This window comes from Cupressus sempervirens, chromosome 7 (genome assembly GCF_028749045.1).
Source record: "Cupressus sempervirens isolate cs-2001-9-10 chromosome 7, ASM2874904v1, whole genome shotgun sequence".
NCBI lineage: Eukaryota > Viridiplantae > Streptophyta > Pinopsida > Cupressales > Cupressaceae > Cupressus > Cupressus sempervirens.
The window spans coordinates 383,038,162-383,064,339 of NC_143124.1; the positions used below are offsets into that span (position 1 = coordinate 383,038,162).

At 35.2% G+C, this 26,178-nt stretch overlaps 1 protein-coding gene and 1 long non-coding RNA gene across 5 annotated transcripts in view; both read right to left on the reverse strand.

Moving 5' to 3' along the window:
• The window catches only part of ATSRL1 (PRP38 family protein), a 41,044-nt gene extending 36,644 nt beyond the window's left edge, over positions 1–4,400 (reverse strand). Inside the window, exons 1-3 of one of the 4 annotated variants that reach the window (XM_089791502.1) lie at positions 4,315–4,400; positions 3,993–4,044; positions 3,537–3,846 (exon numbers count right to left, since the gene is read on the reverse strand). In XM_089791502.1, the coding sequence (XP_089647628.1) occupies positions 3,537–3,824 (288 nt within the window). In that variant the 5' untranslated portion in view covers positions 3,825–3,846; positions 3,993–4,044; positions 4,315–4,400. Of the gene's footprint in view, positions 1–3,536; positions 3,862–3,959; positions 4,045–4,314 lie in introns of those variants that run through there. The other 3 variants (XM_089791501.1, XM_089791503.1, XM_089791504.1) reach the window with 3 other exon arrangements.
• LOC149547089 (uncharacterized) lies at positions 4,337–22,935 on the reverse strand. Its single transcript, XR_016353832.1, has 2 exons — positions 22,718–22,935; positions 4,337–4,418 (listed from the first exon to the last, which is right to left on the reverse strand). It is a non-coding gene; the product is annotated as an uncharacterized LOC149547089 (long non-coding RNA).
• Positions 22,936–26,178: the final 3,243 nt, after the last annotated feature.

Genomic DNA, 26,178 nt, shown 5'->3' on the forward strand with positions numbered 1-26,178 from the left:
ACCAGCACTCCTTTGCATGAAAAAAGTGTACAACTGCTAGTTTATATATATATATATATATATATATATATATATATATATATATATATAACAATGTTACACAAGTGTTTGCTCCCAAGGTAACACCATGGCGCAACTGGTGTGCATACGCCCCGAGTGTGGGCACGTCGCACAATTGCACTCACCATTGTCGTCGGAGCGACACCGCACCGTTTGGCACATCTGACGGGTGCGCAGGTGCATCTCGAGTGCATGGGTGAGTGTAGGATGCTTCTAGGGAACATTTAGGGTACGTCTGACACCCATGTTGAAAAGTCAATTTTTTTTCAAGTTTTTTTATATTATCTTACCCATGACGATTCTAGTAGTTCTAGTGATGAGGACTTTGATTTAGGGGATGATTGGAGAGTTCCCACCCTTACATTCTCATTATTAACATTTTGTAGATTGTACTTTGATATGGCCATGGTACATTATTTCATTTCACTGTTTCATGCCACTCTACTCATTGTAGTCATGAGCATCTTGATCTTTATGATATATTTGATTTATAATTTGGACAATGAATTTTGAATATTTCATCTTTGTCATTTGATAGTCAATGGTCGACTTACATGGTACTATGTATGATTCATATTTTTATTTATCATTATCATTATGTTTACAACTTACTATGAGTATGTCACTAAGTCTAATGGTCATTGATTATGAAAGTTTCAGTTTGAAGTTCGAACTTATAGTTTGTGAATCGCATTTTAATTTTTTATATTCATTGTTCAACAATATTTGGTATGTTATATTGAATTATAATTTCATAATTATCATTTCAAGTCATATATGTATACCATGCAAACTCCCCCCTTTGCACCCCTGCCACTGCACCCCGTCGTCCCCCACCATCCCTGAACTAAGGCCCTTTTCTTCCCGCACTCGAAACTCGTCCCAACATCCCCCCACACTAGTATATCACTGGTTCTTGGCAAATATCAAAGATAAATCAGCAACTTCTCAAGAAAATATCAGGAATTTTACAAATAAGGAGATGCATCTAATGAGTCAATAAATGAGTAAACAAACCAAACAAGCTAATCTAGCATATATAAATGCAATATGAAACAAAATTGCATCCTCATGAGGAATGTCGATGGGTAGCAACCATATTCAGAGACTTTGAACTCTGAAGCAAACGAAAAATAGCAAATTGTCTTTGTAAAAAGATAAGCAAATACAAATGCCAAGTTCAATATGAAACTAATCTACATCTTCCTCTTCCCCTTCCCACTAAAAAGAAAAATAATTTAGAAAACTTATTTGTGAATCCAAATTTGCTTGAAAAATCTCTTTGAATCTGCTTCAAATCCACTTGCAATTGATCAACAAGGCTGCCAAAGACTATTTCTCTTTACCAAAACCCTTCTCCTCTTCTCCAAACACTCAAAATTGCAAAATAATAATTAAGGGGTAAATTGTTGGACGCCTCAATTTTATTGGTGCTGCTAGGGAGAACTAGTTAAGTTATCGCAAGAAGTTCCCAATTTATTGCAGAGAAGTGGCCAGCTTATCGGCAACAATTTAAGTTCTTCTCGAGTTTGAGGCTCACCCTTTCCGGCTTAAGCACCATCTTTGATTTGATCTGGTTCATTCACCACCTCAAAGGCTTTGCAGACTCAACAGACGGCGGCGGCAGACACTCCCACCTTGCTTACTACTCCTTAGTGGATATTGCCTGCTTCACGGGGGTGACCAAGGCTCACCGCTAGTATACCCAGGCCACTACCTTACTGAGCTCAATCGGGATTGACATTGATCATCTTTCGCCTTACCAATTCTCTCTAGATTCTTTCGCCCATCTCCTCCCCTCAAAGCAAGAGTTGAATGGGCACATCAGACTTGACATTTATAGATAGTACATCTCCACAACCTGGATTAGCCCACTCAAGGGTTTGCACCCGCGGATGGCCTTCTATTCTAAGCACTTTTTGGAGACCCATGACGGGATTATTGTGCATCCCTTCTACTTATGCCGACTTTGGTGCCAAGCCATTCACAGTCAACTCTCATCAGCTTCAATGCCAGAGAAATCATCACTTGACTAGACTGGACCGGACTTGCTGCTTTTGCACTTTATCCAAGATGGAGACTAAGATCCATTTCATCTTCAAGTGCCCCATCTACTACGAGATCAGAGGCAAGTTCCACTACTTATTCAGAGACTATAGATCCCTCTCAGCCTTTTTCAGCTTTTTTGACCAGCTATGTTTAGCTCTTTATCTTCAAGAGACTTCCCAGGTCCGGACCACACTTTACAGCTCATGTTTCCTCAGAGCCAAGCCTCCAATCAGCTCATCGCTGCCCAGAAGGTCAAGTATTAATTCAAGTTGAACTTATTTTTTATTATCTATTGACTCTGTTACAGCAAAAGCAAAATATCAGTAAGCATCCAGGACCAGCAGGCTTAAGATGTATTATTTATTCAGATAACGGATTATGCCTAACTAAATGTGTCAAAGCTTTAGGAGTAATGTCTAATAACTTAACCAAATTAGAGGCCCTTATAGAAGGCTTAACTCTAAGTAGAGAAATAGGTATTAACAAAATAGTTATCAAAGGAAATTTGCAAATTATCCTAAATGCGTTAAGAAAAAGAGAAACCCCTAATTTGATCCTTAATCCTAAACTTGAATATGCCCTAGCCATCGTTGATCAATTTGATGAAAAAGTCATAAAATATATTTATAGGAAAGGTAATAGAGAAGCAAATAATCTCCCTAACAAAGGAGTAGCTGGAGAAGAGATTCTAATAAGACAAACTAATATGATAAGTATAAGTTAGACACTTGTTCTAGGAGCGAAATTGGTTTAGAACTTTTACTGTTAAAATAAACATGTAAATTTCTTTTGATAAGGTTTTGTATGTCTATGTGCAAGCTGTATGATTGACCAATTTAACCAATAACATGGAAGTTTAATGTTAATAAGAGACATATCTTAGGTTATTCAAAACTTTTCCTTCTATACTATTTGATTTTAAAATTAAAGTTAAAAGGAGATAAGCTTCAACTTTGATTATGAAACATACTTCATTATGTTCTAACAACTTGATCATAGCCAGGTTTAATTTTCAGGTTATATTCACAAGGAACTATCAAGAGCAAAGCTATTAATTTGAAAATCAAAAACAGGTACTAAATTTGGTTAAGTTACTCTGAGATATTTATGTAAGGACTACACCAAGGATACCTATCCATCTCTGATCTCTGGTGCCCAATTGAGATGGTTTTTAGTCTAAACACAATCTTGGGCCTCATGGCCTCTTACCTATCAAAAAAAAATACCAATAAACATAATCCATGTCTTCTTCCCATTAAGGTATAACACAGAGTGGCAAAAAATCAATAACAAGCACATTATCTTTAACTAAGATCAGTAATTATGGGTTTAAGAAGCAAAAGAAAACTACAGCCAATTGTGGGATGCTACAATAACAGAATAAAGCAGCACAAATTAGGAAAAAGTAATTCAATCAAGAAACCTACAGCTCTGATATATGGAGAATCTTCATGTTTCAGTAGCCCATGCATTTGCTTCACTGTCAACTTCATTGTAAAAAATTTGTAAAGAAGGCAAAAGGCCGTTGAAGGGCCCCTACAATTCCCTGTCATCCATGGTTCTACATGATCAACTTGATTATAGATCTCATCAATAACTTCATGATAGGTCTTCAACCTATATAGCTCCTTGAAGTAATCTGAAGACAGGATATTGATGCGAAGAACACTTTCAAGCAGAGAATCAATAGATTTTCCGCTTGTTTGAACTTCCATATTTCTCTTCTATCAGTCTTCCCTGAAAATAAAACCCAAGATCTTTATTTATAACGTAAGAATGCTCAAGTACAAATAAAATAGCACTAGGAATTTTCGGAATTGAGGTAAATGTTGAGGGGATGTGAAATGAACCTCTCTTTTTTAACACTACTAGTCAACATTTACCGTAATCTTAACTGATTCAATTAAGCCTGTGTCCACAATGCCCTACAATTTCCTGCCAAATTCACCAATTCAAAATTAATAAATTGGAGTATAAGCTTTACCCAGCCGATTTGCTTCATAGTCCAAACAGCAAAAAACTTAAATAACAATTAGCAGAAAAAGTAGCTGGAAAATACTATTATTTTCTCGCTGAAGATTTTCAATTGGACAAAGGACCTTTCAAAACATTCACATTTTTTTCTATTCATGTTGATTCTATTCATATCAAAGATAGTTTTTGTAAATTGTCCAATAAAATGTCTTCAGAGCCAGTACAACTTACACTAATATCTAATCTAAGAATATTTGCATAATTTGTCAGAACCAGCTTAGGACATAAAAGTGATGCCACAATAGCCACTGCAACTTTTCCTTCAACTATTAAGCCTGCAAATAAAAGCATTAAGAATAGCACTTCAGTCTATGACTTTAAGAGTATAAGTAAGAACTTGAATTATAATTGTGTCACTCATTGAAACAATTATAGACAATTTAATCATATTTCTATCAGAAAATACATAGGTTAGAAATATACAGCAATAACAAATTAAACATTACAACACAAAACAAAGAATATAACTACACAAAAAAATGCAAACACAAAACATAATTGGCCTACTAACACACACGACAACTAGCGATGACAACAATTATTCCCGCATGTAATATATATGAGCAATTCTAGACATTTTAATGATAACTCCAACAAAAAACACAAAGCTTGGAAGAACAAAACAACAAAGTAAACATTACAACACAAAACAAGGAAGAAACTTCACAAAAACATGCAAACAAAAAGCATGTTTGCCCTACAAATACATACACAACAACTAATGAAAACAACTACAGTCACCTCATCTGATACACATGAGCAATACCTGTACCCAAAACACCAATTCTTTAAAATACCTATGACGGCATAAACTGGCCTAAAAAACCTTCCAACTGTTCAAGGCTCAGGACCTAATGCAGGAGCATCTCAGACAGTTTACAGATTGCCCCTTACGATACTACATACGATGCCAATGAATATTTCAAATGCTGACGGAACTTGGTCTTTCACATACTGTTCTATCTGGTGTGTTCATAGCTACGTGTCCAGTACATAGCCAATCTAACCGTGGGCTTGGTGAAAAGATCCTTGATTGCCAATTATTCATGAGACAGATTTGTTGAAACGGTTTCAGGAACTTCCTAGCTTAAACAGAAACCATGTGGTCAGTACTGGTGCACATGACAACAGCTCATTCTTGAAAGCAATAAGTAATGCCAAAACTGAAGAAAGAAAGGTCTGGCAATTAATAGTTGTTGAATTCAATTCTCTCTCTGTAGAGAAGTTAACATGAAGAAGTAATCAATAGAGAGGATGAATAGATTATAAGAGAAGGATTGGAGAAAAGGGAGGTATAAAAAGAGATTGGCATGTGGTTAGAAGGAGGCGCAGAGAATAATGTGCAAGCCTGTGAAGAGAAACAGCGAATAGAAGTAGGAGAGCAAGAGACCTGTGGGAAAAAGACACTGAGCCTAGGCTTGTTAGAGATCAGAGCGACCCAAGAGAAAGGGGTGAATGTAATGTGCAAAGAAAGGAAGGAAACAGGAAAGCACCTAAGGGTCGGAAGAAGAGGGCATAGTTACAACATCTGAGAAGTTTAGACGAATCAAGATAAATGGGATGAACGTAACTGAGAAGTTGTAATGCTACTCAAACTTTCAATTATAGATGCTCAACTCCCTTAGGTATCTTCCAGTAAAACAATTAATGAAATCTGGGACATCTTGAAGAATCTTAATGAGACACATGACGAGTCATGCTTTCTTTTCTGAAGAATTAGTTTTCTTTTCCATGATGGATGAGAAGACAACTATCTAGGCACATCTGTTGAAAATCAAGGTTTTGCCTAACCAATTAGAGGCTATTGGCCACAAGATGGAGGAAGATATGAAAGTGATTGCAGTGAGAAGTCTGCCCTGATCCTACAAGCACTTCATAGAGACACTCAATGTCATTTCTATTAGTGTTGCTCTAACATTCTCTGATCTCTACAATAAACTTCTGCAACAGCATAAATGGAAGCAACAATTTAAAAGTAGTGTAAGTTTCTTCTCTTTTGAACAAGTGGCCTTCTAGCACAAGCCACATACAATAACACAAGTACATCTCAAATCTGCCGGCAGAAAGAATCAGGTAAACCTCTAGCATCTTCAAAGAATTAGAGTGTTTAGTGCAATTATGGTTACTGTTTTTTCCCTTATAAAAAACAATTAGGTTTTACCGTTTTTCCCTCAAACGGAATTTCATATTCTTTGACCAATATCTCCACTTATGTTTGGTTCTAATTGATTTTTCATGTCAAAAATCATGTTTTTTTTGGTTGATTTTTCTCCGCAAAAATCATTTCTACTTTCTATAATATGTGACATTCGCATGAGATGTTATTTCAAGGTTTTTTACTGTTTTTCAAAAAACAATGCTTTGTTCACTTCAAATCATGGTATCTTGCAATCTGTTTTTGGGCATCCTGCTCATCAACAACAGTTCGGAGGATTGCCCATTTTCCATCAAAATTGTGGTAGTTGTTCTCAGTATGTGTCTCTGTCTACGGGAAAGGACAGTTTGGTTATCCATTATCAAGTTGAATGTTTTGTGATGATATACTCTCTTGTTGCACACCATTCTAAAGAACGGAACCACCTTCTTTGGTGCATTTTTCTAGACTACTCTTGGTCATTAACATTATATAGATCTAGGGAGGGTCTAAGCAACAACAGCATGTTCTTAAGTATTTGTGACTGTAAGACTTGTATTGTCTTTTGCAGGGTAGTTGATAGAATGACCACTATGGTGGAAAGGTATTAGAATTTTTTTGATACATTTAGTATCTCGCTATATTTAACTAGTTCTTCTAGAACCTTAGTTACCAATCATTTAGGCTTCCTTTTTAGTTTTTTTCAATTTTGTCTATCTTAAGACTATGTTATAATTAGTGTTTGTAAAGTCTATTTAAGAGTTAATTGTCAATGCAATATTATTCCCTTTTCAATGCAATATTATTCTCTTTTTCTATGCATTCAGTCTTTAACAATTTTAGTAAAAACTTGACAACTTAAACCATTACTTAAATTTTAGTAGAAACACTATTTCTTTTTGCAAAATTTAATTACAAGATTTATCCAATGAGTCCATAAATGAATACAAAAGTCTTTTCTATTAAATTTGATTGATTCGATTCTTGAATGACAAATTGAGTACAAAATTGCATCCTCATACAGAATCCTAATATAATAGTTCACTCTCAAAGATCACGAATTTATGATCATTGCCTTTGAATATCATCATAATTCAACATAATTCAGAAATTGCATATTACAAAATTTTGCATCTTCCTCTTCCCTATTCTAGTTCAAACCTTAGGACGGGTTCTAAATTTCTAATAATCAAAACTTGAAACTTGCAAATTGATATTATGATATTTCATCAATAATATTATGATAGTGATAAAAATTAATTATCTAAATTTCTCAAATTTGTGGTCCAATCCCAAACCCCTCATTGTAATTGAATTTCTTATACAACAAGAGATCCCACTAACTAGGTCGGGTTTGGAGTGGAGACCCTAATGGATTTGAGGGCAAAAATGATAAGTTGCACAAGGTATTAGATATGATAAAAAACCCAACGATTGAAGGGATATTTTAAACCTGAAAAAAATTAAGATTATTTTTGACACATCTTTGCCTTCTTTATGAAGCCAAGTTTTTACTACAAAATCGTTGAGTTTTCACCAAAAACTCAGCTAAATTTTTTTAGCGGACACTTGGTGATTAAACTCACCCAGCAATAAAACTTTCAAGTAGATACAAACTTACTAATTTTAAATTTGCTATGCATTATTGAAAATCACAATAACCTTGAGAATCACAATGACCTTAAAAGGTGATACCCCAATTGTATCAAATAGATTTTGCAGTTAGATGGCATTGTAATGTAAACACACACATCCCATTACAAATGGGGACCCCTCCTTTTTCCAGCTTGCTAGCTTTGTTTGTCATAGGCATCAATTAGTTTTGCTTAGCTTGGCAATTTTTTGGTCTCTTAGTCTCCTAAGCCCTTGGGAAGACTTGTGGTATCTTGTTAAGTCCACGTGGAATATTGATCAATTTATGAAAGAAGTATGAAGTTGATATGTTGTGATTGTGAAAGATTGAAATTGAGGATGAAATTGTAAAAATTTCGAAGTATAAAAATAGCAAAAGGATGTCAAGATTGCAAACAAAGTGTTGAATGTGAAAATAAGGTGAAAATATTGTAGAATAAAAATTCAAATTTTGCTAGATAAGGAGATATGAAATTTCAAATTAAAAACGGAACCAAGAAGAATTCAAAATAAATGATGAAAAACCCTTGGAATTTTGGCTTAAAATAAAGTTTTCACCATCATTTCCACCTTAAAAACAAATTGCCACTTCTATTCAACCTAAAACTTGATTTTTTTTCATATTTCCATCAAAAAGTCAATTTTGCTTCTCTATTTCTAGCTAAAAGTCTAAAGTTTGTTCAAGGATTTTCATTTCCACCAAAAAGGTGAATTTCTCCCCTTCTTGTATCTTGATTTCCACCTTAAACTTTGATCTCTAACCACGTTGTTCCATTTCCACTGAAAACTAGGAATCCCAACCTATAGATATTATGTCTAATGTGAAATTGAACAAAGAAAGGAAATGAAGCAAGTTGAAATCCAAGAGATATTCAAGTCTTTGAATGGGGAATTTCAAAGGAATTGTGACAAAATGATAAAGAACAATGGAATTTTGCAATGCAACATAGAATGAAAAAGGTGAAAATAAAGAATTTTAAGTCCAAATTGAAAATTCCTATTTATCAAAGTGATTTCCACCTAAACGATGAAATCCTGACCTTGAATTTGCTTCATTTCCACCTAATGTTAAAATTCAAAACTTGAGCAAATGTACTTCCACTTAAAAGTGGAATTTCCCCACTTGAATGAGAATCAAATTTGAAGTTTTAAAACATGCATGATGAGGTTTAAGTGATAAAAAATGAATGAAAACCCCAAGGCATGATGATAAGAAGTGGTGTTCAACACATAAAGTTGCAGAAGTGCTATCCTCTGTTGCATTTGCATGCCAAGGATGGTTGTGTCAGAATCAACGACTTTTGCAAGGTGCATTGTCAAGACTCTACAAAAGAGACTTCATATGAAATTATCAATCAAGACAATGAAATTGGTGGAGTATGGAGCTTGGTTCATCTAGTTCCCTACCTTCTTCTACATCAAATATCAAGAATTTTCCGCACGTCCATATAAACTCCTGGGTATCCCACTTATAAAATGGTCCTATTGGAAATCACTCAACAACTGATAGTTTATGATAAAACTCTAAACGGAAAGAGGAAGTTGTGGCTAGAAATCCCAATTTCCATAAGAGAAGATACGTTAAAATGTGCCCATGTTTGAAGGCAGCCAAGAGATCTCGAGCTGTATTTTTTTCCATCTGTTGCCTTTTTCGATAAGGCCAAATTATGATCCTTACAACAAAATCAAAGTGGTCACAAGTGCAAAATATAAACACAAATTGCACCTTGCAAATTTATGGGCTAATGTTCTAGATGAAAACGAAATTGAAACAGGAATGAGCTCCCAGTTCCAACTAAACATGATCCAAAAGGTATATGACCTAGAAGGAAAAGACCATACATCCTTACGATTGGCCAAAGAAGGAGAAATCATAATATCAATACATTATCTACACCAATTTTGGATTTCACAAAAAGGTGGGTTGACTGACAATTTGACAACTTGAAAGTGTCAAAGGAAAGTTCAACATATAAGTTAATGGGTCATCAGAAATTGCGAGAGGAGACTAGAAGATTGAAAAATCAAATCAGGAAGTGTTGAACAAAGAAAAGGGAAATATGTTGCTCAAGAAATGCAACTAAGAGGTAGGTTGGATCTTCATATTGAAAAAACTCAACAAAAGAGACATAGATTAGGGAATGCTTCATCCTCTCCTAGTTGGACAAGGGAAGTAGTGACAAGCAGAAGAGCACAAAAAGAGGATCAAATGGCCAAACCGATGCAGGTAGAGAAAGCATCAACGCCTATCAAAAGATTGTACAAGGAGGAAATGGAGAGCAAGTTGCTGCAACAAAGGAAGGTTTCAGCACAATTTTAACAAGTGAGATGATGGAAGAAGAGGTTCTTGAGGAAGAAGCAAAAAAGCCTACAATAGAGGCAAGAGCAGTTGACAACTTAAAATGCTCCAAATGTTGTTGTTCCAAAATGGTAAAGGCAAAAGAGATTGACCCGACAATTGAATTGCAAGAAATCCTGAGCTGGGTCAACCAATCAAAAGAGAAAGGAAAAGCTAAGAAATTTGCAAAAGTCGTTAGAAGGGAATCTAGAACCAAATTTTTGCAGTTTGCAACACCACTAGTCAATTAGACAAAGGATCAAATTTCTCTAAATGCGTACAATGTGACAAAAATTGATCTAGGCTATGACTTTTGAGAGCAAGTTATCAAAGATTTTGATGATTATACACATCCAATGAAAGACAAGATGAAGAAACTAAAAGAGATATATTAGAAGCAAGAAGGCAAGATGAAAGCCTTGTGTGAATACATAAATTGCCTACCTCATCTTATGAGAGAAGGTCCAACCTTTACCCCTCTTCCAGTTATTTCAGCTGAATCAGTAGATGCTATAGATAGGATTAGACATATTTCTCAAGCTGCAAAAGTTTGAATAGAGGACATTTAGAAGGAGGCATACGAGCATGCTAAGGACTTAGTGCAAATTCATGAAAGGGCACTAGTTGTTCTTTCTAGGATACATTACAGGGATGAGTTATAGAAGGACGAGCATATTTATCAAGATGAGGTCATCTTAGACTTGCAGGATTTGATGGAGACTCCCAAACAAATATTGATTGATGGAGTTGTTAGGGAAGAAGAGTACATGAATTTACTCAATGGTATAGCATAGTGATCATGCCAAGGAAATGTTTGAACATTTCAGTGGGGAATCCACTTGAGTAAACGGGGTAGCCAAAAATATCTAGTATGGTATCTCTAACACAGTTGAGTCCTTGTTATCAAAAAGATTGGTAAAGAATGAAATAATAGTAGACAGCATAATGAGGAAAGTGGAAGAGTTCTTACAAATGAATTACTTCACGAGGGATGATTTTGTGAACTCTATTTTCTCAAATGTCATGCACACAAATCGGGACTTGTTACCGAATTGGGAGGATAGCTTGAGCAAACCTGAACACACAATGGTGGTCCTGGAATTCAAACAGGAATCAGTGCCAAGTGGTAGTGTGGAGAACTTGGTGACACTAATGGGCGGATTCCAAGCATTCAAATGGCACAAGCAAACATAGGCTATTCTAGGCAGAGAGATGCATTTAATGCATAGTGGACATTCATGTCACCCCACTCTCTTCTAAATGTGTAGCGGCCATTTTTTACCCATTAAGATGGTGGTGTCTTCCTGATTAGTCCATGTGTTCCCGAGTATAACTCTAGGAATGAGGATTGGTAGCCGACCAAGAAAATACATGGGAATCTCCCTTTTTGAAGGTGCATGCAAATCTAAGTTATGGAAGCATATCATTTATAGTTTTTTAAGCAAATGGATGGTTGGAAAGGCAAATGGCTCAGTTCAGCAGGTAGAATCTTTTAGCTCAAATAGGTGATTTCAACAATTCCTATTTTTCTATTATGTACTTTAAGATTCCAAGAAAGGTTATTAAAATGATGAGTGAAGGAATGTGTAAATTCTTTTGAAACTGGGCTACTGAAGAAGATAAACTTCCTCTTCTTGCTTGGAATAAAATTTGTAATGCTAAGTAAAATGACAGGGCGGACATCAAAGATTGGCAATTGATGAATGAAGCTTTGGGAGAGAAGTTAGCTTGGAGCATATATTAGAATCCTGAATTATTGAGGATAGAGGTGATGAAGGCTATGTGTCTAGATAGTGACAAAGGCAACAGGATTTTGACAATTCTAAATCCGTGCAAAGAGTCTGTAATCTGGAATTGTATAATTGAATGAAAGTCTGTTATCATTAACCATTTTACTTGGCAAGTTGGAAACCGTCGTAATGCTATGTTCTGGGATGACTCCTGGAATGTACTCCAAACTTAGAAGAATACAACAAAGCTTCAAGATCTCAGGAACCTATATTTACAAAGGTGGGGAGATAAAGTAAGTGATTATTTAGAACTACAACAAAGTTTAATGATATCAGCGCTGCATTCCAAGCAAGAAGAGTTCCTTAATGCATTAGATGTCTTCCTTGGACTCATCAGAGGCAGCGACTACAAGTTTCAAGAGTAATACATCAATTGGTTTTTCAATGCCAGACTGAAGGTGCCAAATGAAAGTTATAAAACAAATAAAAGTGAGCACTAGAAAAAATGCAGCATCCACCAAACCAAAGAGTGCCACAGAGAACCATGACATGAAACTGGCAGGTTGTTTCTTCCCATTGTACTTTGCACAACAGATCAAAAGAAGCAGAATAAGCCTTACAGCAGCAACAAAAAAAGCCACCATCGCAGTCAAGGGTTTAGGACATGAATGGGGTTAGGAAAAAGTGAAGTTGGTCATGAATGGGTGTGGAAAAGTGTAGAGGGTTTAGGACACACAGATCAGCAAACAGATTTAATATTAACTTTGTTTCAGAATAGGAAAGTCTTGATTACTCAAAGGGAAGACAAGATTGAGTGGTGTGCAGCAAAAAGGAGTAGAAGATAGGCTTTCAGATTTTAGATGGGACTGTTGAGGATGAAAAATGGCCAATAAAATTCTTTTGCCGCAAAGATTATTTTTCAAAGGCAGGATCTTCCACATGGCTTGCAGTCGACGAAAGAATATTAACCGATGAGAGGAGAAAGAGATTTTGAATCTGTGAACCGACTAGATGTGTCGTGTGAAGAACATGAAGAAGATGCAGAATCCAGATCATTTATTTTTAAATTGTCAAGTAGACGCAGATTGCAAGAATAAGCTCAAGTCCAAATTAGGTTGGCATGGTCCTCTAAAAAACTCTTTAAGGACAGTATTAGATAGCTAAGTCATAAATCAGAAGAAATCAATGCTATAATGTGTTTGAGTTGTCAGCCCTTCAATCTTGTTTGAGAATTATGGAAAGAGCGCAATAGAAGAATTTTGGTACGCCCTTAATATTGGTGTATATAGGGTTATGAATTGTCAACTTGTGGCTATCTTTATCCTTAATTAAGTCATGTTATCATTATTATATTATTATTTAGGTAGGTAGGTCGGCCTAGGTGTTATATAGGGTTGTGTCTATTCAGCCTAAGCATAATTAGGTATATATAGGAGGTTGTGAGACTTATTTCAAGATCATATTGTAAAGTGTGTTCTCATTGGAGATACTTGGAACTTGCCCCCTCGAAGTGGCCTATTACTCTCAGTTATTATCAAGTATTTGTAGAATATTTCATATTATCTTTTCCATTGTGCAAGTTATTTCATTACAAGCGGTATCAGAGCATGATCTTGGCACCATAGAGGCAAGATTTTTTCTCAACATCGGAGGTGATTTTGGGAAGAGTGTAACTTTAAGATTTTAGCAAATTTTTTAAAGATTTTTAAAAGGTTTTTGAAGACCATATTAAAGAAGCTATAGTCCAAATTTCATAGGAATTGGAGCAAATTTGAGCAAATTATTGCAGAATTACTATTTCTAAACAATTTATTGAGATCTACATATCTCTCACATCCTACTGAATTGAAGTATAACTTGTATTGGATTTTTGAATACATAGTAATGGAGCCTACATTTCAAAGCTTGGAGAAATTGAAGCAAAAATAAGCAAGTTATTGCAAAATTAGGAAAATTCGCTCTCAAGGCAGTAAATTTGCTAATTTTTTGAATTTTTTTAAGTAAGGGTATCTTAGTCCTAGTAAATTATAGTAAAAAAAAAAAAAAATCAGAGAATTAACATTCCATTTGTGTGATTTATTTCAAAAATATTGGTTTCCATCATGACGGGGCCTCCAACAAGAGGCAAAAAGAATGCTACCACACTGGGAAATCCTCTTATAAAGATTGGGAAACAACAAAGGCTAGTAATCCCAATGAGGGAATAGGTAAGTTCAAAGAAGAGGTTAACAGGGATATGTGTGACCTACGAGGAGATATATTAGATATACGAAGCATGTTAAGCGCCTATACGAATGAACCAAGGAAAGAGTTCTTAAGCAATCAAGGTGTAACTTTTAAGTCCACTAATAATGACACAAATTTTAATACTCCTATGGGATCTAGGAATTTTTTTCCAAAGGCGGATGCACAAGTTTGATGGTAAGGATCATCTAACATGGATAAACCAAATGGAGTATTCTTTAAGTACATCAAACCCCAAATGGACAAAAAGTCACAATGGCTTCCTTATATCTAGAACCAAATCAATTCATTTCGTATTATTGGCTTTGTACTTATCGGAGCAAAAAGGGTCTCACCGTATCATGGTCAATTTTTATGAAAGAACTCCAAGCACAATATAGCAATAGTGTGACAAACAACTTCTTTATCCAACTTGCTAAGCTTCAACAAACACGATTAGTTGAGGCGTATATTCAAAAATTCCAAAATATATCCTTAAGAGTGGATACAATTACAAAGGAGAACTTGAACGATTTATTCTTTGGTGGTCTCAAGGATCACATTCAACATGAGGTACGCATGTTTAGTCCTAGCTCAGCAAATGAGTCTTTTATATTGGCACGCAAGGTAGAGGAGAAGTTCTTGATTCCTGGAAAGCAAGGGGCTAATGTGACAAGAGAAAAAGGATATTCAACACCTTCTCTTCCTCAACCTACTAGGTTGACTCCACAACAAATCGAGGAGAAATGTGTTTCAATTGTGATAGCAAATACAGTCAAGGACATAAATGTAGTGAAAAGAAATTGTTCTATATTAAAGGTCCAAGTGAAGAAGAAGAGGATGAACCCATATTAAAGGAGTATAGAGAGTCAAGTGAGGAATCACATGATTCTCAACCAATCATTTCTTGTCATGCACTTTCAAGTTTTAGTACACCACAAACTCAGAAGGTAGTGGGTTTCTTAAAGAAGCAAAAAGTAACAGTGTTGATCAACTCAGTTAGTACTCATAATTTCATCAACAAAAAGTTGGCAACTCTTCTAAATTGTTTTTTATATCCAACCCCAGAGTTTCAAGTTTTGATTGCATATGAGGGTACAATTAGTTGTTCAAGGAAGTGTCATAGCATCAAATTATCCATGGGAGATTATCAACTTGATACCCCAATGTATGTCATATCCATGGTGCAGCATATATTGTTTTGGGAGTACAATGGCTTATTATATTGGGAACAATTGAGATGCACTTCCAAGAACTATTCATGAGATTTCAATCAAAAGGAAAGGCAGTGAAGCTAAGGGGGTTGAAGGCAAAATCCCCACAGATGATAAGCTCTCATCAAATGCAAAAGTTGCTTAAGAAAGGAGTGGGCGGATTTGTAGCCCAACTATGTTCATTAGAAGTCTATAAAACAAGCAGTAAATGATCATCACTCAGTGATTCTTGGAGATATGCCTAAAGGACTTCCTCCTAAGAGGGATCATGACCATGCCATACAACTAGTTCCAAGGAGCCAGCCACCAAACATCAGGCCTTATAGGTACCCACACATACAAAAAATGAGATAGAAAAATTTGTTGAGGAAATGCTAGAGGCAGGAATTATCAGGCATAACCAAAGTTCTTAACTCCTCGCCTGTGGTGAAGGTGCGTAAGAAGGATGAAAGTTGGCGAATGTGTCTAGATTATAGAGTGCTCAACAAGTACACCATTAAAGATAACTTTCCTAATCCAATCATTGATGATTTGTTAAGATGAATCAAATGGAGCTATGTATTTTACCAAGTCAGATCTTAGATTGGGTTATCACCAAATTCCGATTAAGGGGGAAGATATTTGTAAGACAACACTGCAAACTCATGAGGGTCGTTATGAGTTTTTGGTGATGTCATTCGGTCTTACCAATGCACCATCTACATTCCAAAGTTTGATAAATTCCATTTTGAAGAAGTTCATGAGAAAGTTTATGTTAATGTTCGTTGATGATATATTGATTTATAGCAAGACTTGGGAAGAATATTTGCAACATGTAGATCAAGCATTACAATTACTCAAAGATCATCAACTCTATGCTAAGTCATCCAAAATGTGTTTTTGGTCTTAAGGAGGTGGAGTATTTGGGACACATAGTTTCATATGAAAGAGTAAAGGTGGACCCTAACAAAATTAAGGTTATCATGGAATGTACTATTCCAAAAACCATTAAGAAGTTGAGGGGTTTCTTCAGATTAACAGCGTACTATAGAAGATTTGTGAAGAATTATTGTCGTATAGCAGCACCTCTCACCACTCTATTGAAGAAGGATTATTTTCATTGGAATAAATCCGCTAATGTAGCATTTGAGCAATTGAAGGAGGCTATGTGTACAACTCCAATGCTTGCCACTCCGGAATTCACAAAGGAATTCATTGTGGAATGCGATGCTTCTGGAAATGGGATAAGAGCAATTCTCATACAAGAAGGTCGACCAATTGCTTTTGAGAATCGTCAATTAAACGGTAAAAATCAGCTCAAACCTATTTATGAGAAGTAATGCTAGCAATCCTTCACGCAGTTAAAAATTGGAGGCCTTATTAATGGGTTGACACTTCAAGGTTGAGACAAATCATGATAGCCTAAAATACTTTTTGGAACAAGACTATCTTCGGAATAGCAACAAAAATGGGTCACTAAGATGTTGGGATATGACTTTGAGACTGTAGATAAGAAAGGGAAGGAAAATACTATGGCCGATGCACTTTCCAAGAAGGATGAAAAAGTTGAAGCCTTATTGTGTGCCCTTTCAATATTACAAGCAAATTGGGTGGTAGAAGCCAAAGTAGAGTGACAAAATGATGTTGCAACAAGTAATCTCATCCAACAAGTGAAAAATGATCTTTGTAGTTCAGATAAGTTTTGTCTAAAGGGGGTTATTCTTTGGTATAAAGAGCACTTGTATCTCTACAAGAATTCCACTCTTAAATACAAGATTCTCACAGAGCTACATGAGTTCCTCATTAGTGGTCGTTCAGGATTTTTGAAGACATATCATCGAGTCAAGCAAGATTTTTTTTGGGAAGGGGTAAAAGGTGATGTTCAAAAATTTGTGGCCGAATGTTTGGTTTGTCAAAGAAATAAGGGGGAAACAATTAAGACACCAGGTCTCTTACAGCCCTTATCTATTCCTAGCTAGCATTGAGAAGACGTATCCATGGACTTTATCAGAAGGCTTCCCAAATCCAAAGGTCATAATGTCATCATGGTAGTAGTTGATCGCCTCACTAAATATGCACATTTCATTGCATTATCACATCCTTTTACAGCAAGTACAGTGGCAAAAGTTTTCTTTGAGAATATCAAAAGCTACATAGTACGCCTAAGGTTATTGTCAGTGATTGTGATCCTATCTTTACTAGTCTCTTTTGAAAAGATTTATTCTCATGCTTGGGTACTCAATTGGCTCATAGTTCTTCATACCATCCTCAATCAAATGAGCAAACTGAGGTTGTTAATAAATGTTTGTAAGGATATCTACGTTGTTTCAATTCAAAGAAACAATCTCAATGGGTAGATTGGCTACCTCTTGCAGAATGGTGATACAATTCTTCTTTTCATAGCTCATCAAAAATGTCTCCACTTTTGGCACTTTATGGATATCATCCTCCTTCCATCACATCATCATTAAAGGCGTCACCAAGAGTTCAAGTAGTAGAGGACCACTTGCTTCATCAACAACAGGCACTTTCAGGACTCAAGGAGAATTTAGCTATGGCAAAAAATAGAATGAAACAACAGGCAAACCAACATTGTAGTGAAAGAAATTTTGAAGTTGGGGATTGGGTCTTCTTGAGATTGCAGCTTTATAAACAAATCTCAATGAAGCAAAAAAAAAAAAGAATAATGAGTTGTCTCCAAGATAATATGGACCATACCAAGTCATGCAAAAGATTGTTAGTGTTGCCTACAAGCTAGAGTTGCCACCAGCAACGAAGATACATCCAGTTTTTCATGTTTCTTGTTTGAAGAAGGTAATTGAGCAGAAAATTCCTACTCAAACAGTACTACCAGAGCTTGATGAAGGAAGAATAATTTTGGAACCAGAGTGTATTCTTCAAACATGCATGAACAACCTAAGGAATAGAACCCTCACCTAGTATTTCATCCAATGGAAGAATTTACTAGTTGAAGAGGCCACATGGGAGGATGAGTTCATTCAAAAGAATCCACACTTGGTTAGCATTGTGGACAATGCTTCTTTGAAGAGAGGGGGCATGCTACACCCTTAATATTGGTGTATATAGGGTTATGAATAGTCAACTTGTGGCTATCTTAATCCTTAATTAAGTTATGTTATCATTATTATATTATTATTTAGGTAGGTAAGTCGGCCTAGGTGTTATATAGGGTTGTGTCTATTCAGCCTAAGCATAATTAGGTATATATAGAAGGTTGTGAGTCTTATTTCAAGTTCATATTGCGAAATGTGTTCTCATTGGAGGTATTTGGAGGTTGCCCCCTTGAAGTGGCCTATTACTCTTAAGGTCCATTTGGTTCGTGGAATTTAAAAAACCCGAATTTCTACAAACCTTGGTTTAGCCAAATCAAGGTTTTGCATATCTTCATTCCGATTTTTGGGATTTTACTGAAACTGTTTGTTTCCCTCAGAAGATGCGTGTGAAGTGTGTAAACTTGGAGTTGAAGGCAAATTTCAAAAAGTAGTCCAATCTATTGTTTTTACACTCCTTAAAAAACAAAACCAGGTTTTGATTTTCAATTCCTGCTTGCTAGTAGGAATTTGGAAAACTTGGTTTTGAGGCAACATTGGAAGTCGCGTATGCTAATTCCATTTTGCAAATTTTCAATCAAACGCACAAATTTTCAAATCTGGGTTTTGAAAAAGCCAATTCCTGTCATCTTCCACGAACCAAACGGACCCTCAGTTATCATAAAGTTTTTGTAGAATATTTCATATTATCTCTTCTATTGTGCAAGTTATTTGATTACAAAAAAATAAGACAAAAATGCATCTTCTGAGAGATTAAAATATAAGGATTAATCATATGATTGAGGAAGTTGTGGGGGCTGCAACTTCTCATCTACATAATCAAGTTCCTTAGACTTTAGGAGATAATCGAATTCAAGCAAGCTGCCGAGAAATAAAGATCAATGCAAGTTGTGGAGCTGTTGTTGAGAAGACTGTAAACAAGTGTATGAAGAAGGTAAGTTGGGAAAAGCCTAAAAAAGGGGTGCCATGAGATAAATTTTGATGGGGCCACTTACAACAACACAGGAATTCAATCAGTAGAGGTACAATTTTAGACAGCAAGCTTCACTGAAGCAATATAATTGTCACAATTTTGAAATATGATACAATAGAGAATGTAGATGATGTATTCACGCTCACTGGTATTATTATAACAATTGGCATGAGTTTTGGTTGGAAAGCATGAAGACGTGTTATTATCACAGAGTCAAAATATATGGCAGAGAGGGGATATTGTGGCTAAGGAATTGAATTGCCTTGTCAATTCAATTACTTGGCAATGTAGTGACAACATCATAGATGTTAACTCTCAGTTAGTAAGTTGTGACAATAAGTTTTGGATATGTCTACAAGTTTTGCTATCACATTGACTATATAGGATAAACAAGAGGGTATATAAGAAGGCATTTTGGACATGCGAAGATATACAATGCTATGATTATGTTACGTGAGCTTTATGTATGTTTTGCTAATCAGATGCAATCAGATGTTGTTGGGCATGATCAGATGCAAGGAACACAAAAGGACTAATCGGATATTGAAGATATCAGTCTAGTCAATTTTGGTACAGAATCAATCTCTTATATAGATTATAAACCATTGTATGAGCAGTGAACTCCTTTTATATTACAAGTCCTAACAGGGTTGAGGCCTCTAACAAGGATTGATGTACTAAATGTATGTAAAAGACTCCTAACAGAGTATTTTGGATTATTACATTATCTTGTACTACCATGCCCACTAGGGTTTTCCCTTGGCCAAAGTTTCCCTAGTTAACAAATGATGGTGTTATGGCTTTCATTGTGTTGTGTACTTTAATGTTCAGTTTACTCATTTATGCAAGTATATGGTAAATTGTTGAAACCTAATATTGGCCAAAAAAGTGTTGGAATACTGAATCAGCAGAATTCATATGCCAATTTTTTGTTGCTTTGAGAGTCAAAGTCTAATTTGTTCTAGAAGTCAAAGTCAAAGTCCCCTAGGTGTCCCCAAGACTCCAAGATGTTTTCGGGACAAAGGCAGCTGAAAATATACAGCGGACGTGTCCCAAGGTAACACTAGATTAAACAAATAATTTAGGGAATTTTTATTTTGCCACACTAGTTCTCCTAGTTCCTTGACAATAAAAGGATGTTCCCTGGGCCTATCCTCTCCATCCTCTCCAATTTCTTTGACTTTCTTCTTTTTTGTTAACTAAAAGTAAATTCTCTTACTCCACATTCTTAATGTCTCTAGTTCTTATCCAAATAAATCTGTCTTCACAAGACGGAAACTTGGAGAGCAAGCATGTTGGTTTTGCAACAGCACTAGAAATAGTTCATGAAGCCGTAATGTCACTTGATTTGCTGCCTTGCACAGCTCATCCATCAACCTTAACATATTATTTTTATTTACTTGGATCTACTCCTTTCTTCCTTCTCTTTTCTACTGTTATTTTATCACATAGTACCAGTAGCACAGTTCCTGTTTCTTGCATTGTACTATCCTGTATTACCTTGTCAAAACTGAATATCCCCTTATTAAAGGAAACCATATATCATGTAATTCAAGATTATGTTTATATTATATAACATAAGGGCTGAGAGAAGCTCACAGGGAGCGTTACAGCTCCCTATGGATGTGCTTGGACATGAATCCACAGGGAGCTGTAACGCTGCCTGTGAGCTTCACTATACATCTGTCTCCGCCCCCAACTCCAAATGCATCCACTTCCACATCCAGGCACTGGGCCGGAGAATCCTGTAACTGAGACTAATTTCCATTCAAACTTATCCAATTTTGCAAGTATTGCCTCTTCAAAGTGGTAACAGTGGAACAAACCTCTGAAGTACAAATTTAACTTGTACAAATTTAACTTGCCCCAAATGTTACTATAGGCAGAGCAATACAAGTGAGGTGTCACTCTACCTCAACAACCTCCAAAAAGAAAAATTGACACTCTCTTCAGCCCTCCTTAATTATTTTCATATAGTAGACCTTCTATCATTAATTTCCATTCAAACTTATCCAACTCTTGCCTATTCAAAGTGGGAAGGGGTAGAATCAACCTTTGAGGTATGATAGTACTTCACCCAGATATAATTATAGGCAGAGCAGTTCACAATAAAGAGCAATCTTGCCTCAACTGCCCCAGATTTAAATATAGGCAGAGCAGTACACAGTGAAGTGCAATCCTGTCTCACTTGGCCCAGATGTGATTATAGGCAGAGCAGTACACAATGAAGTGCAATCCTGCCTCAACCGCCTCCAAAGTACAAAATAGCCACTCTCTTCTCCAAGCCTTTCTCAGTTAATGCCAGTCAACCAATTGCATGTCTAAATTTATGTGATCAAGTTGTTGTTCAAGTTATGACCATCTTTGCCTCTATACAGTTTCTGCCTCTACGAAAGACTTTCTCTGGTGTTCATATGTGGTCTTATATATACTACAGTATTGTTGTCAATTACTTCCAATTTTCATCATGGCAGTCATGATTCTTTTTAAGTTTCTATGTCTATATTGTTAACATAGATTTGCCATTACAAATTATTACTTGGAGCCTGCATAAGAGGATGTCATTTGGAATCAGATAAAGGAACGAAGGAATAGGCATGAGGTTTTACTTTATACAGATATTGGAATCGTAAAATTTGCAATATTCTCATCCATTTACCCGAATTTTCAGATAATGATGCGCTTTCCTGAGAAATGTTAGATCAAGCATAGGCGAGTGTTTAAGCCATGATCCTCGGCAGCTCAAAAAAGAAAATGTTAACGAAGAGTTAAAATAGTGTTTAAATAAACTGTTCCATGTCGTCACTAAACACTGACACAGACATCGAAAAACACTATGCAGCATTCGAACCGGTGAAATAATAAAAAGCAAACCAACAACCTGACCGCGTCAAAACCTAACAAGAAAACCATAAAATCCATCAAAAATAGGACGAATATCATGAAAATAGACCTCGCTTCGAGAACGAAATCTGAACTACGATAATGCTGACAAAAACCATTGTGAAAACCAGCGCTAATCCTACTAAATAAATGGCTATACTGCATTCAACGAACAAAAACCTTTCCCATATCCATTGGCAAACCCTAGACGAAAAGATGGGTTTTAAGGAAAAAGATACTCCGAAAGTCTTTTACAATTATTACACTATTAATTGAGCTATAACAATTTTAAAACACACTTATGCCAACACTCTCTAGACAATTACAGAAAATCAATATTGAAAAATCGAGGCAACATTACCAAAACTGCACTGGATTGTGCAGCGAAAAAGCTGACCTGTGGGAAAATTAGCCGCACTTTCCTGAACAAACGCTGTCTGATGGAAAGAACGAAACTTGGAAGACGGTGGAAACAACTTGGGCGCAGCTGAGAGCGAAACCCTTGCAACGAGGGTATGAAAAGCCCGAGCATATCAGACCCAAATCCAAAAGAAGTTAGTTTCATGGGCTGCGCTCCAATCATATACGTTTTAATATTGTTTGTGCAATATAATTGGACCTTTTTAAATATTCCGAGGATATAATTTTATTTCATTTTCTTCTGATTGGGAAGATGATTTGGGAAGAGATATTAAGGGCACTCAAAGAATTCTGGCCAGGTCCCTCCCAATATTGCATTTGTTTGTCAGCAGAATTTCTACAAAGATTGTCAAATGCATTTGGGGTAGTGGTAGAAGTATATTGTAGGTATAGAGTTTAAATCTTCATAAATACAAATAATTAATATATAGAATATATATTTATATTTATAAAATTTCATTAAAATTAATGTATATTTTTTTTTCCTAATTGAATTTACAATGTAATTGTATTTATAAATGTAAAAAGAAAATATATAATTTATTTGAAGATGTTGATAATATAGTGTTCTTAATAATAAATATCATCAAGTCATATGTTAAAGAGTGTAAGATATTTTTATCATTCAAAAAAAATGAATTAATTAATAGTATAGTTGATTGAAAGCTAATAGGTACTTTCCATACACATAGCTAATAGAAATGAATTTAACTACAAACTATTATAAAACTGTAATGATGAAAATGTTATATATATCTACTATTCTCTCTTGTGTATCGGACCCACTATCATTAGAAAATCTTACATGCAATTACTAGTCTACAAGTGGGACAATTTTGTAAAAAAAAAAAAATTATGACATTAAATTATTGTAATTCATTATCATTGATCCTCCATGATTTGTTTTGAACCTTCAAATTCATCAATTGTCAATATAGATCAAGTCATGGGTACAAACTAGAGGTCTCTTTCATAGCATAGATCCAAACTACAAATTTAAAATACAAATTGGCACCTTGTTGACCTTTTTAGTTGTCATTTTGAGTTGGTCTAATGCACATCTTTAGCTGTTGTAGAAAGTCAAATAAGATGGGAAATGGAGAAATCCACACACCAAAGAATATTCTATGTTATTCTCTTATATTTTTTTTGTTCAATGCATATTATATATTTGTAGGAATGGAATCTCTTATTTCGTACAATAGATCCTATAAGAACTTCTAATATATATGAGTTAATTTTAAAAGCTCATAGTACAAACAAATGATTGTGCTAATAAACCTAACAAGTATAGCTCATAGTACAAACAAATAATTGTGCTAATAAACCTAACAAATAATGGAATATTCAATCACCCATAAATAGGTGAGTTGCTATTACAATTTACTTTACCTTACACACTACATTATTATGTTAATGGATGTGAGCACCAATTCTCAACACCCTTTTAGAGTGAACATGGGTGAAAGTACATTATAATACTTAACAATCGCTCATTAAAGCTCACCAAACACTATAAGAATGGGGATGTACACATATACTCATGTCAAGAAACACTATAACTAACTTTGTTATTCTTAGTACTTTCATACAAGGATGGGTACAAATACGTCTATGTATGGATCCAAGGTAGGAACTAGCACATCTATCCAAGGTATTACATCAAATTTGGATAGGGACAAACACATTTTTCCAACATCAGTCATGAATAGGGATACACACATCTTCTCACAAGTATAATGATCAGGGACAAGCACATCCAATCATTCTCACCAACTCGTGTGGTTGGGGATTTCTATCATTTCACTACCTTGTGAATGGGAATATACACATCCAAACAACCAAAAATAGTAATTGGGGACATACTCATCTAATTAATAACATAAAAAGATTGAACACCAAGGCCTTTTTTCTCACATATATAGCTACCATTATAGATCAGGGTCACTCTAACCATAAATGATATGAGACAAGTGTCATTGCCACATGGAAACTCATCTTCGCTTTAGTCATTTTGGTACAAGTTAGTTTTTCAGTAAAATGATTTTGTAACACTATATCTAGTAATTGACAATAGGTCATTGACTTCCTCTAGCCTTTAGTACTTACATCCTATAGTTAGTTCACTACTTAGCAAATTTTCCCTTTGAGGCTCATAGACTTTGAGTTATAATGCCCCCCACAAAAAGGATGTCATTTAAGAGAGAGTAGATCTAATTATAATTTTTTGTATTTTTAATTTTTAGTTTTTTAAATAAGGAAATGTATTGGAAAATAATTTTCCATTTAGTTAGTTCATATACTTTTTAGAATAATAATAACTGAGAGGGGGGTGAATTAGTTATTTTCAAGTCCATATGTACCAATTTAACTTTTAAAAACTTCAAATAACTTTAAAAAATACATAAATCCACTCAGTCCATATAGCTAATCATCAATAATCCAACTTATTCATCTCATCACTTAACTCTTTGTTTACTGTGTATATCGAATAACATAAACATATAATAGTAAATAGCATGAAACATGAAAAAAACATTCACATAAATATGACACCAAGATTTAACGTGGAAACCCAATTTGAGAAAAACCAACAACTGCTACCACTTTTCACTGTTTTGAAGTGAGCTCAGTTAAGAGTCAACCCTATTAAAGGTTACAAGATACATTGTTAAAGGATTTAATCACTCTGTTAGCGGTGGCCTTGTTAAAGGTCTTTGAAACATCCCATCAGAATGTCACATTAATTAAAGGATTTACAATATGATTGTTAGGTCAACCTTGATTAAAGGATTTTTACTGCCATAATGGTTAGAAAGTAATAGCTAGGTTGATCTAGGCAAAAGCCTACAACGCATGGTGACTTGCGAGCCTCTCATGTGGGAGGTCTTGGGTTGGAATCTACCTTCAATTAACATATAATAATAATTAATTCCAACAAATAATAATTATCAATCTAGGCTTCGGTCGTTTATCGAAAGAAAAAGAAAAAAAGCTAGGTTGATCTGATAAAATAAAACTCGCTTTGCATGTTGAGATCTCCATTCGACTTGTTCCTAGTTCATTGGTTAACCTTCACCACATTCTCCATCTCTAATTTTCTTGGCCACACTTAAAGAAATCTTAGTCTCACCAACTTCTCACTTTTCCTCTCAAACCTTTTGTTCTTCCACTTGTTCACAAATCCACCATTTCAACAACCATCTCATCTAAAACATATCATATGCCTCCTTAAATAGGCATGTTTAATCTTTTGTCACTTAAACATAATCATAGATCTTAGGAACATGTTCAAATGTTGTGTATATGTTCGCATATAATAGTAAATAGCATGAAACATGAAAAAAATATTCACACAAATATGACACCAAGATTTAACATGGAAATCCAATTCAAGAAAAACCGCCAAGTAACATGCTAATACTTTTCACTCTTTTG